The sequence below is a fragment of the Balaenoptera borealis genome (assembly GCF_965194805.1).
Source record: "Balaenoptera borealis genome assembly, chromosome: 8".
NCBI classification, from domain to species: domain Eukaryota; kingdom Metazoa; phylum Chordata; class Mammalia; order Artiodactyla; family Balaenopteridae; genus Balaenoptera; species Balaenoptera borealis.
Window position 1 is genome coordinate 115,300,701 of NC_138865.1, and position 12,365 is coordinate 115,313,065.

The following is a 12,365-nucleotide window of genomic DNA, read 5'->3' on the forward strand; positions in this document are numbered from 1 at the left end:
TAATGAACTTCAATGTAAATAGCCTCATGTGGCTACCTTACTGCACAGTGCAGTCTAGAGGCTTGATCAGATTTAGGTTTGAATTTTTTCCCCCTGCAACAGTACTTCATAGTTGGGAGTGTGTATTTGTTACTGCATCACACTGGGAGGCGTAGAGTATCTGATGGTCTTTCCATATGTGATGTTAAGATCAACCAGTGGCTTCAGATATCGTCAGGCTTATCTTCCATTTTAAAGATTCCTCTGAGCCTTTAGCTAATGATTTAGTAGCCATTGCTGATCATTACTTATATCTATTATTTCAATAGGGGTGGTAAATTTTGAGTTTTTCTAATGCTATCATTTTTCTACATTTATTAGCTAGAATTCTACTACAAAGAAGAAAATTTCCCCGTAAACTATTTATCTTGAAGTGTAGTCTCTATAGGGAAGGAAGGATAAATGATTGATTCTTTCCCTTTATCCGTTTTCAGAGTGTTGAGATGCTTTTCTAGTATTCTCCCACAGTGACTTGAGGTTCTTTTTTCTTTAACTATCATTAAGAACATACAAATTTTATATACTTGATGTGTAATATGTTTCAGTCTATTATAGATTCATTGTTGTTCAAATTGTCCAGTGGGAACACCTTCACATTGGCTTCTCTGTCCTTTGGACATGGCCCCAGTAGTACTTGTTGCAGCAGAAAGCAGGCAAGCTGTTTCTACCTCATCTTGAACATTTTCTTCTCCAGAGCTAGAATCGGGCATTTCTTCACAAAGCCTTATTACTTGTTAATGGGTAAAGGTATTAGAAAACACAGATTAGTTACTAGGATTTGTCATTGTTTTTAGGCCTTTTCAATGGGTTAAACTAGGAAATGTGTTGTGTTGTTTTTTTTTTAGGTGAAAATGCATCATTAATTAATGCTGATCTTTTCCATTTGAGTATAGGGTTACAGCATTTATTTAACTTCTTTACTTTTATGCATGTATCATTTTTATCCCATATTGAAAATCTCAGTTTCTAAATTAATGAACATTACTTACTTACCTTACCCTACTGTCTATAGTAAAATATAGGTGTGTATATATGTAATATATATGTGTAATTTCATAACATGTAATTTCAAAATAATAATACCAATACTAACAATATGATTGCTGATAACAGTTTAAGATTTGCAGTTCTTGGGACTTCCCTGGTGGTCCAGTGACTAAGGCTCTGTGCTCCCAATGCAGGGGGCCCTGGTTCGATCCCTGGTCAGGGAACTAGATCCCACATGCCACAGCTAAAGATCCCGCATGCCGCAACTAAGACCAGGAGCAGCCAAATAAATAAATAAATATTAAAAAAAAAAAAAAAAAAGATTTGCAGTTCTTGGGCTTCCCTGGCGATCCAGTGGTTAAGACTCCCCCTTCCAGTGCAGGGGGTGCAGATTCGACCCCTGGTCAGGGAGCTAAGATCCCACATGCCTTGCGGCCAAAAAACCAAAACATAAATAACAGAAGCAATATTGTAACAAAGGCTTTGTAATAAAGACTGTGAAAATAGTTCACATCAAAAAAATCTTAAAAAAAAAAAAAAAAGATTTGCAGTTCTTTTTGCCTACAGCTATATACCGCTAAGGGATGTATGATTAAATTACTGTTTCATTTCACTTGAAATAATTCTCCTTATTGTTAAGCTACCAACTTGATAAACAGTTGGGTTCATTTGTTTCGTTTTTGCTTTTGTAAGAGTTTTTTCCAACTGGATTTCATTTTATTTTATACTTATTTAAAACATTTACGTGATTCCAGAGTCAGAACTACAAAACAAGGTATATTTGGAGAAGTCTGGCTTCCTTCTCATTTGCTTCCACGCTGTTCTTGTCCTGTCTGCCAGTGGATGTTTCTGTTAGCATACGGGTGTTGTATCTGTTCCTTAAAAACAAAAGCAAGGGGCTTCCCTGTGGCGCAGTGGTTAAAAATCCGCCTGCCAATGCAAGGGACGTGGGTTGGAGCCCTGGTCCGGGAAGATCCCACATGCCACAGAGCAACTAAGCCCATGCGCCACAACTACTGAGCCTGCACTCTAGAGCCCATGTGCCACAACTGCTGAGACAACGTGCCACAACTACTGAAGCCCATGCGCCTAGAGCCCTTGCTCCACAACAAGAGAAGCCACCGCAGTGAGAAGCCCGCGCACTGCAACGAAGAGTAGCCCCCGCTCACTGCAACTAGAGAAAGCCCGCGCGCAGCAACGAAGACCCAACGCAGCCAAAAAATAAATAATTAAATAAAATAAAATAAAAAAAGAATTGGCTACCATCTTTTAAAAAAAAAAAAGTAATTCCAGCCAGTGTTGGTGAGAGCATTGAAAAATCTCTCCGTCGATCCTGTGGATGTGGTGGTAAATCGGTATTACCATTAAGAGAACAGAAAGCAGTAGGTATCAACGTGTTGAATGTGGGTACTCCACTGGCACAATTCCAGTTTAGAAATTTGTGGACTTGTGTGAGGTATGATTCAGCACCTCAGGTACCTAGGAAATAACCACTAAACTCTGCCTCTGTCACTGTGACAGAACGGCTTTCCCACAGCAGAGGAGCAAGCTGTGGCTGAGAGAGCGCTGCAGGAAATGCGGGACCTCCTTGTGGACTTGCAGCAGGAAATCGCCAGGGCCTGTGAGGACAGGAGGAGGCAGGATGAAGAGGAGGCCCGCGTAAAGCGGCAGGAGTCACAGGTGCGGCAGGGGCCAGAGGTCCGCAAAGAGCCCCCAGCTTCCAGGCAGGGCCCAGGAGGGAAACTGAATGAAGGTGGGTCTTGGTGTGGAAATGGTCCTTCAACTTGATGTGTAAAAGTTTCAGAACGGGAAAAGAAACAAGAACGTGTTTTGAATATTATATTTAAGCTACAGGACAATTTACCAGAACTTTTACATAATGTAAAATTCAGTACTTTCAGTGAATTACATTTAGTTTTCGTTGATGTGGAGCCTGACGTCAGATTCCAACATTTGCCCTGAGGACTTGAAATTCTGTATAATTCTAGTAGATGTATTATTCCAAGTATTGCTGCTACTGAGTATTTTAAATAAGTATGTATAGAATATATGTTTACTGAATACATAAGAGCATCGATATAGCATAGTGGTTCAGAATGCTGCCTTTGGAGCCAGATCAGTGGGAATCTAGTTTTTGTACTTCCTGACAATGTGACTTTGGCAAGTTACGTAACCTTTCCATGACTGCTTTCCTTATCTGTAACATGAAGATAATAATAGAATCTACCTGATAGGATTATTATGACAGTGAAAGCAGTTAATGCATATATAAGGTGATTAGAACAGTACCTGGCTCATATTAAATGTTTAATAAATTCTCCTATTATGAAATCCTTTCTTTCATCCCTCAGACCTCCAGGTGAAGGTGCAAGACAGTACAATGCAGTGGTACCAGCAGCTGCAGGAGGTCTCCCGTCAGTGTGTGTTGGCCTTTGAGGGACTGAGCAACAGCAAAGACAGTCAGGTACGAGGGGTGGGAGTTGGGAATTCTCTGGGCCGCATGGTGCCACCCACAGCCTTGTGTCCCAGAGGAATGTAGCTAGCGTGTCACATTCCCTAACCGTAAGGGCATCTACTCAGCTCTTCAGAACACGGTCTGCCTTCTCACTGCTCTCTTCTGGCAGGCCAAAAAGATCAAGATGGACCTCCAGAAGGCTGCCACCATTCCAGTGAGCCAAATCTCCACCATTGCAGGTTGGTCAGAGGGATTAAGAACACGGCACTTCACTTCATCGTACAAGTATTTTTTGAGATTCCAAATCCACTTATCTGTAAGGTTCCCATGAATAGAATGTATTTCAACAAATGTTGACCTTGGATTAGGTATATAAGCTATATGCATATAGCTTACTCTCCTTTGTTTTCTCTCAACATGTAGAAGGTAATCATTATGTGTTTGTTGACACATTTAAAAAAAAATAAGCTATATATTAATAGTAAATTATTGGGGGCTTCCCTGGTGGCGCAGTGGTTAAGAATCTGCCTGCCAATGCAGGGGACACGGGTTCGATCCCTGGTCCAGGAAGATCCCACATGCCCTGGAGCAACTAAACCCGTGCGCCACAACTACTGAGCCTGCGTTCTAGAGCCCGTGCTCCGCAACAAGAGAAGCCACCGCAATGAGAAGCCCGCACACCGCAACGAAGAGTAGCCCCCACTTGCTGCAACTAAAGAAAGCCCGCACGCAGCAATGAAGACCCAAGGCAGCCAAAAAGAAAAGTGAATTGTTTAAGAAGGCTCTTACCTAAAGTTAGAAGTTATTGCAGAAAGCACCCCTAAGGGAACCTAGGATGTGACTTGTATTCTTTGCTTTTTGTCCTACAACATTAGCTTTTCCAGACTCGAAACTTGCTTGTTAACACTTGAGAACGCTTTCCTTTTCTCTCCAGAGACGTGAGATTTAGAGAGGAAGAACCAGACAGGGGAAAGACCCCTTTTTCTTCTTCTTTAGAAACAGAGGTTCATTTTCACAGAGCTCAGATGTGGAAGCCTCCACAGTACAGACTGTGCTACCCAGGGGCTGGGGAGCACGTGCAGCGGGCAAGCTGCTCTGACTTAGCCTGGGTCCCAGTTCCCTTGAGTAACTTGTGCCCAGAAAGCATAAGCAGTTGCAGTTCCTGCCCTTGAGAGGCTACGTGACAGAACTTCCATATCACGTGGCTGCCTGGAATTCCTTCTGGAACAGGGCAAGATCTAAATAAGTAAACACGTATCACTTTCTAGAACTGAAAGTGCCATTTCCTTTGATAGCCAAGGCAACGGGGGCGAGGTTGACTGAACAGCCGTTCCACACCTTCGCTGCTCTCCTCAGGCTCATCCTCAAGTCTTTACCCCTCAGTTGACCGCAGGCAGCCCTGCCTCCTCCTTCATCAGGAAAATCTGAGACGCCAGGTGTGAGATCCTCAGATGCGCCCCCTTGCACCGATACACAGCTGTATTTACCTCTTCGTCTCCTGCTTCAAAAGATGCGGTACCCTTCCGGCCAACACTTACCCTTCTGCCTGAGCCTTGAACGAGGCTCGGGAGCCTTATTCTCATCCCCTCCCATCTCCTTCAAGAGAGATCTCTCCTGTTTTCTGCAAAATTACTCCCTTTTACAGGCTCCATTCCCTTTAAACATGCCTGCCACTCACATTCTAAAATCTGTTTTTTTTGATTCTGTGTCTTCTCAGTATTTTCTAATTTTCTTGTTGCCTTTTGGTTAATTTATTTACTTTTGGCTACACTGGGTTTTCATTGCTGTGTACAGGCTTTCTCTAGTTGCAGCAAGCTATTCTTGGTTGCGGTGCATGGGCTTCTCATTGTGGTGGCTTCTCTTGTTGCAGAGCATGGGCTCTAGGCACGCGGGCTTCAATAGTTGTGGCTCATGGGCTCAGTAGTTGTGGCTCACGGGCTTAGTTGCTCCGCAGCATGTGGGATCTTCCCGGACCAGGGCTCGAACCTGTGTCCCCTGCATTGGCAGGCAGTTTCTCAACCACTGCACTACCAGGGAAGTCCCCATGTTGCCTTTTGGTACCATTGATTATTCCCTCCATCACCTCTACTCCTCTGGCTTCCGCAGCAGCATTAATTTCCAGCTTCTCCTCCTCCCTCTCTTTCTCCTTTGTGGGTTCCTCAGTCTCCTGCCCCCACATCAGTGGTAAGTGTGTCCTCAGGGATGTGCTTCCACCCCGAAGTTCTTCTCATTCTAAAGACCCCCCATGGCGTCAGACTTGACCTCTGCGCACAGACACCCAGATCGGTCGCTGGGTCATTCCTTTCCTTTGAGCTTCAGGTTCCCTCTCTCCAGCTACCCGAGGGGCAGCTCTGCCTAGATGTCCCTCAGCTTTGTCAGGTTTAGAACGTTCCGATGTAAACTCATCATCTTCCTCTTGCCTGCCTTTTCTCCTGTTCGCTCTAAGTAATCAATAGCACCTTATCTACTCGGTCACCTTAGTTGAAACCTGCGAGTCATCCCCCTGACTGCTTCCTCTAGTTCATTCTCTATATCTGATTAGACTCTAGTTTTGCCATTCTTCATTTTCCTGCCTATTCCATAACTATGTCCCTTTGTCTCCATCATTATCGTAAGCCCTTTAAGAGCTTACAGCCCAGTCAGACACAAACATTTTCTGGAGTTAGTGCCCAGTAAATGTTGAATGACAGAGAGAGGTGACCTAATTGCTGCCTCTTTAAAGGTGGGTGTCCGTGAGTAGTTAGATTCGGAGCAGAATTTAAAGAAGGATATGGTGCCGGTGTGGCATATGGGATGTGGGAGGCCATATCAGGCATAGGGTTGGGACCTGATTTTCCTAACTGGAGAGCCACGGGGAGAGGGGCCGGCTGGGGATTTGGCCAGTGGAACCCTTTGAAACCGTCAGTCAAGGAATAGTAGGGTATGACTTAGCAGGAAGGTGAGCTGAGTAAATTTGTATGGAAATGTACACATTTTAATATCTCAGTAAGGTTACAGTCTCTGTTTCTGTTTTTCTGGGATTATTAGCCTTGAGATTTCTGCTTAAGCAAAAAAAAAAAAAAAAAAGAAAAAGAAAGGAAAGGAAAAATGGGTGGGGTGGGGGGGTTTGTTCTCAAGATAAAGCAGTTTTGGGACTTCCCTGGTGGTCCAGTGGGTAAGACACTGTGCTCCCAATGCTGGGGGACTGGGTTCGATCCCTGGTTGGGGAACTAGATCCCGCATGCATGCCGCAGCTAAGAGTCTGCATGCCGAAACTAAGAAGTCCGCACACCGTAACTAAAAAAAAGATCCTGCGTGCCGCAAGGAAGATCCCACGTGCAGCAACTAAGACCTGGAGCAGCCTAAATTAATTAATTAATTAATTAATTTTTAAAAAGCAGTTTCACAGAACCTATGGCAGGAATGGAGCTGGATCTCAGGAGCCAGAAATTTTAGGACCCTTTTCTCTCTCCTCTTGGCTTCCCTCTGTCCACCTCCATTCTAATTTTGTAGACTGCTGTTCTTTGGTCCACATAGCAGGGGCAACCCCACTGCTTACATGTGTATGTGTCTCAGGAGCGGCCACTTCAAGGAGTCGACTCTGTCAGCTGGCTGATCAGCTCAGCGTGACTAGTCCTAATCTAACTAGCCAGTGTGGAAGATGGGGCGCACAGGATCTGTAATACAAATGTAGCTTCTGTGTTGCTGAGGATGGAGGAAGGCAGGTCCAAGAGAAGGGGGGAATGACTGTGAGTTGGGGAAGATCCTTCAGAAGGTTTTCCCTAGAGTTGCAAATGACTTCTCTAGGGACATCCGCCACACCCGTGGCATCTGTAACAATTCAACACCGATTTCTATACTACTGCTCATCTCTCAGCTGTGTCAGTTTCAGAATTAGTTCACTCTGCAAATAAGGAATTCCTTCGAAATAGTACCACGCTTTGTGTACTTTCTCATCCCCCACAGCATGGATTTGATTGTCATACATTTTCCCACATCTGTATTTTGGCTTTAGGCTCTGACTTTCTGTAGGGCTGCAGAGCTGGGTTTGTATAGAGGATTTGTTACTGCAGTGATGAAAAAAATAGATTGACTGCAGTTGTATCTTTTCACTAACTTTGTCTTTCATACCCAGGCTCAAAGCTGAAGGAGATCTTTGACAAGATCCACAGCTTACTCTCTGGAAAACCCGTTCAGTCTGGTGGGCGCTCTGTGTCCGTCACACTTAACCCACAGGGCCTGGACTTTGTCCAGTACAAACTGGCAGAGAAATTTGTGGTGAGGAACCTTGTTGCCAAAGGTATGGGAAGAAGAGGCTGGTGTACAACCTTTAAACCTTTCTCGAGTATTAACTTAAAATCACCCCCTCTCTGTGCTCCCAGAAACAAGGGGAGGAGGAAGTGGCCTCCCATCATGAAGCAGCATTCCCCATCGCAGTCGTGGCATCCGGGATCTGGGAGCTCCACCCCAAAGTGGGGGACCTCATCCTTGCTCATCTGCACAAGAAGTGTCCTTACTCTGTTCCTTTCTATCCAGCTTTCAAAGAGGGAATGGCTTTGGAAGATTATCAGAGGTGAAGTTGTTTTTCTCCTTACTCACTATCCCTAGAGTGATGAATGAAATAGAAATAGAACTGGGATTTGTTTCCTCTCCTCAGAACATCTCTTATGTACCTTGAACATTCTATCAGAGAATACAGTGTCTTTCGTGCAAACTGGATGGCTTTAGAATACTGGATTTAGAATCCAGGGGTCTTAGAATTTTATCCCTGCTTTGTCTTTTAATAGATTTGCAAAAATGGGGAAATCATTTAATCTCTTTAAACATTATTTTCATGACTTGTAGATGGGGGTAATGGTATCCATTACCTCCTGGGAATTTACTTCTCAGGGTTTATATGATGCACAGATTTGATAATAGATGTGAGTAGCATGTAAAAATGTATTAATAATAATGCTAAATGTAATAATAATATATTGTTACTTTTAGCCATAAAAAGTAATTGGACACCCTCACTTTGGCCTTGTCACACTGAATATTTTCTTCCCACATAGGATGCTTGGCTACCAAGTGACGGATTCCAGAGTAGAACAGCAAGACAACTTTCTAAAACGCATGTCTGGGATGATCCGTCTCTACGCTGCCATCATCCAGCTCCGGTGGCCGTATGGAAACCGACAAGAGGTAGTAGAAGCGGCTTAGTATCGATAATGAGAGGTTGGACCAGAGTCCACATTAGTGTATCTTACCTGCAGGAAATATTGACCTTTCAGAGAGGCAGTCCAGTCACATGATAAGTTAAAGACTGTTGCTGCTTCATAGGTACTCTTCAGAGAAGTTGATGTTGATTATTAGGAAACTTTTGGATCATCAGAGTCATTTGTTCAGAGACTAATTGGTGCCTTATAGGCCATCTAGGTCACATACCTTACTTCACAGATGGACAGACGGAGGCTTAGCAAGCTGTTGTGATACACACTTGTCAATGACAGAGCCACGGCTGGGGGCCAGGGCTTTGACCTCCCAGCCCAGTCCTTTTTTCAAGGAATGGAGATTAGAGGGTTGGAGAAGTTGATGGACTTGGAAACCTAAAGAGAAAGGAATATAGGTTGATTGAATCCAAGAAGTTTTTATTGTGCATCTGCTATGTCCCAGGTTCTGTGCTAAAGATACCAAGAATAATAAATAAAATGTCTATGAGCGTAACTGTGGAATCCCTGAAACTGAAGCTGACAGCCCTGTGTTGAAGGGATGCTGTGAAGAATGTGTGGGTACCAATATATGCAGTATTTAAAAACAGAATTTGTTTGGCTTGTGTTGTTTCTGCCCTGTGGCATGTGCTTAGGTTAGATGATCTGGGGGTTCATGTCCTGTTGGTAATGGCTGGATGATAACGGTGGAAATTTAGATCTCTGCATAAAATGAGATTAAACAGTGACCAAGCCTCTCTCCTCCCAGATTCACCCTCATGGCTTAAATCATGGCTGGCGCTGGTTGGCACAGATCTTAAACATGGAGCCCCTGTCAGATGTGACAGCCACCCTCCTCTTTGATTTCCTGGAGGTACGTAATACAGTTATCACACGAGAGAGAGCCAGTGGTTGAAGCAGCCTTGGGCCACTGTGTGACGTGACTGGGAAAGGAATATGGAGATAGAGACTAATGGGAATTTCCTGGCGGTCCAGTGGTTAGGACTCTGTGCTTTTGCTGCGAAGGCACAGGTTCAATCCCTGGTCAGGGAACTAAGATCCCACATGCCGCATAGCCAAAAAATTTTAAAAATACATAAATATATATACAACAAAAGATACTCTTTTTACCTTTATCACTTAGGAAATTACAAGGATTTTAGGAGCTAAAAAAAAAAAAGAAATAGAGACTAATGGTGGACAGCATTAGGGTCCAGTGTCATAAATTTTTTCCTGATCCCCAAGACAAACCTAGCTTTTGATTTTTCTTCCCAGTGTACTTTCCTTCTCTGTGTGGTTGTCTTCTCGTTCTAAAGAACAGAAAACTGTACATCCCACTACAAGTGAAAAGGAATTTGTTTTAGGGATATAGAAGTGACTCACTCCAGAATCAAGGGTAAGATGTGCGGTTGAATCTCATCAGGGCCTGGAACCAGGAACTGGAATGTCACCAGGTAGCAAGGCAGCCTCCCTCTGGAACCACGTGGTCTTTCATGTCTGCTCTTCCTGCAGGTTGCCTCCTTCTTGCTCTATAAGCCAACTTTCTGACGTTTTCTGTGCATAGTGGAGAAGATGCCATCCTGGGCTATATCCCTCAGCCTCAGTGTGGTCACCCAGTGTAATGGGACTAATGTCCCACCATTGTGATTGCTAATTCCCAGGAGAGAAAATATGATTAACCAGCGTGGGTCAGGCACCAGTCTCATCTAGAAGGCTCCGTATAGTCCTAACTGCCTATTAGGGACCCACTATAGGGAAAGGGTAAGGGTTTCTGTGGAAAGGAGACAGTTCTTAAAGAATAAAGGCTTGGGGCACATGCCATAACAAATCTGGGACCATTTGGCCTATAACGCCAACAGTTTCTAGTCACCTTAAAGCTCCTGAAGTCACAATATGGGAAGTATGTCATACCTTTAGAATCAATAGTAAAGTTATTTTTGTTTGGTTGGGTTTTTTTGAACTTTATTTTATTTATTTTTTATACAGCAGGTTCTTATTAGTTATCCATTTTATACATATTAGTGTATATATGTCAATCCCAATCTCCCAATTCATACCACCACCACCATCCCCAGCCACTTGCCCCCCTTGGTGTCCATATGTTTGTTCTCTACATCTGTGTCTCTATTTCTGCCCTGCAGACAGGTTCACCTGTACCGTTTTTCTAGGTTCCACATATATGCGTTAATATACGATATTTGTTTTTCTCTTTCTGCCTTACTTCACTCTGTATGACAGTCTCTAGATCCATCCACGTCTCTACAAATGACCCAATTTCGTTCCTTTTTATGGCTGAGTAATATTCCATTGTATATATGTGCCACATCTTCTTTATCCATTCATCTGTCGATGGGCATTTAGGTTGCTTCCATGACCTGGCTATTGTAAATAGTGCTGCAGTGAACATTGGGGTGCATGTGTCTTTTTGAATTATGGTTTTCTCTGGGTATATGCCCAGTAGTGGGATTGCTGGGTCATATGGTAATTCTGTTTTTAGTTTTTTAAGGAACCTTCATACTGTTCTCCATAGTGGCTGTATCAATTTACATTCCCACCAACAGTGCAAGAGGGTTCCCTTTTCTCCACACCCTCTCCTGCATTTGTTGTTTGTAGATTTTCTGATGATGCCCATTCTAACTGGTGTGAGGTGATACCTCATTGTAGTTTTGATTTGCATTTCTCTAATAATTAGTGATGTTGAGCAGCTTTTCATGTGCTTCTTGGCCATCTGTATGTCTTCTTTGGAGAAATGTCTATTTAGGTCTTCTGCCCATTTTTGGATTGGGTTGTTTGTTTTTTTAGTATTGAGTTGAATGAGCTGTTTATATATTTTGGAGATTAATCCTTTGTCCGTTGATTCGTTTGCAAATATTTTCTCCCATTCTGAGGGTTGTCTTTTCGTCTTGTTTATGGTTTCCTTTGCTGTGCAAAAGCTTTGAAGTTTCATTAGGTCCCATTTGTTTATTTTTGTTTTTATTTCCATTACTCTAGGAGGTGGATCAAAAAAGATCTTGCTGTGATTTATGTCAAAGAGTGTTCTTCCTATGTTTTCCTCTAAGAGTTTTATAGTGTCTGGTCTTACATTTAGGTCTAGAATCCATTTTGAGTTTATTTTTGTGTATGGTGTTAGGGAGTGTTCTAATTTCATTCTTTTACATGTAGCTGTCCAGTTTTCCCAGCACCACTTATTGAAGAGGCTGTCTTGTCTCCATTGTACATCCTTGCCTGCTTTGTCATAGATGAGTTGGCCAAAGGTGCGTGGGTTTATCTCTGGGCTTTCTCTCCTGTTCCATTGAATCAATAGTAAGTTAAGCTTGATTCACGTTTTCTGAAACCCCTGGCTACCTGGCAGTCTGGTTAAATGCAGGTGTTACCATATATGAGAAACGCTTCAGAAGAAGGCTGGATTTTAATTCCCTTGCTTAGCTGGCTAAGTGGCATTGTGGTTGAAATTCTTGATAGGAACAAAAGGCAAAGGTCTGATTGTCCTTTATGGATCTCTCATATGAGTGTGAATTTTCATTCTCTGCTCTGACGGTGCCCACCTTCCCCTCTAGGTGTGTGGGAATGCCCTCATGAAGCAGTACCAGCTCCAGTTCTGGAAGATGATACTTCTCATCAAAGAGGACTACTTCCCCAGGTATTAGACTTGTTGAGTAGACACCAGGGGATTTGGTAGGTGAAAACTTATGACGTCAGATACCGTGGCTGCTGTT

General features: G+C 43.3%; 1 protein-coding gene across 1 annotated transcript in view; it reads left to right on the plus strand.

The window, feature by feature from the left end:
* The window catches only part of GLE1 (GLE1 RNA export mediator), a 40,897-nt gene that overhangs the window by 25,355 nt on the left and 3,177 nt on the right, over positions 1-12,365 (plus strand). Inside the window, exons 7-14 of the mRNA XM_082403456.1 lie at positions 2,548-2,779; positions 3,378-3,490; positions 3,651-3,720; positions 7,596-7,738; positions 7,843-8,033; positions 8,515-8,644; positions 9,419-9,523; positions 12,207-12,289. Coding sequence (XP_082259582.1) covers positions 2,548-2,779; positions 3,378-3,490; positions 3,651-3,720; positions 7,596-7,738; positions 7,843-8,033; positions 8,515-8,644; positions 9,419-9,523; positions 12,207-12,289 — 1,067 coding nt within the window. The remainder of the gene's footprint in view (positions 1-2,547; positions 2,780-3,377; positions 3,491-3,650; positions 3,721-7,595; positions 7,739-7,842; positions 8,034-8,514; positions 8,645-9,418; positions 9,524-12,206; positions 12,290-12,365) is intronic.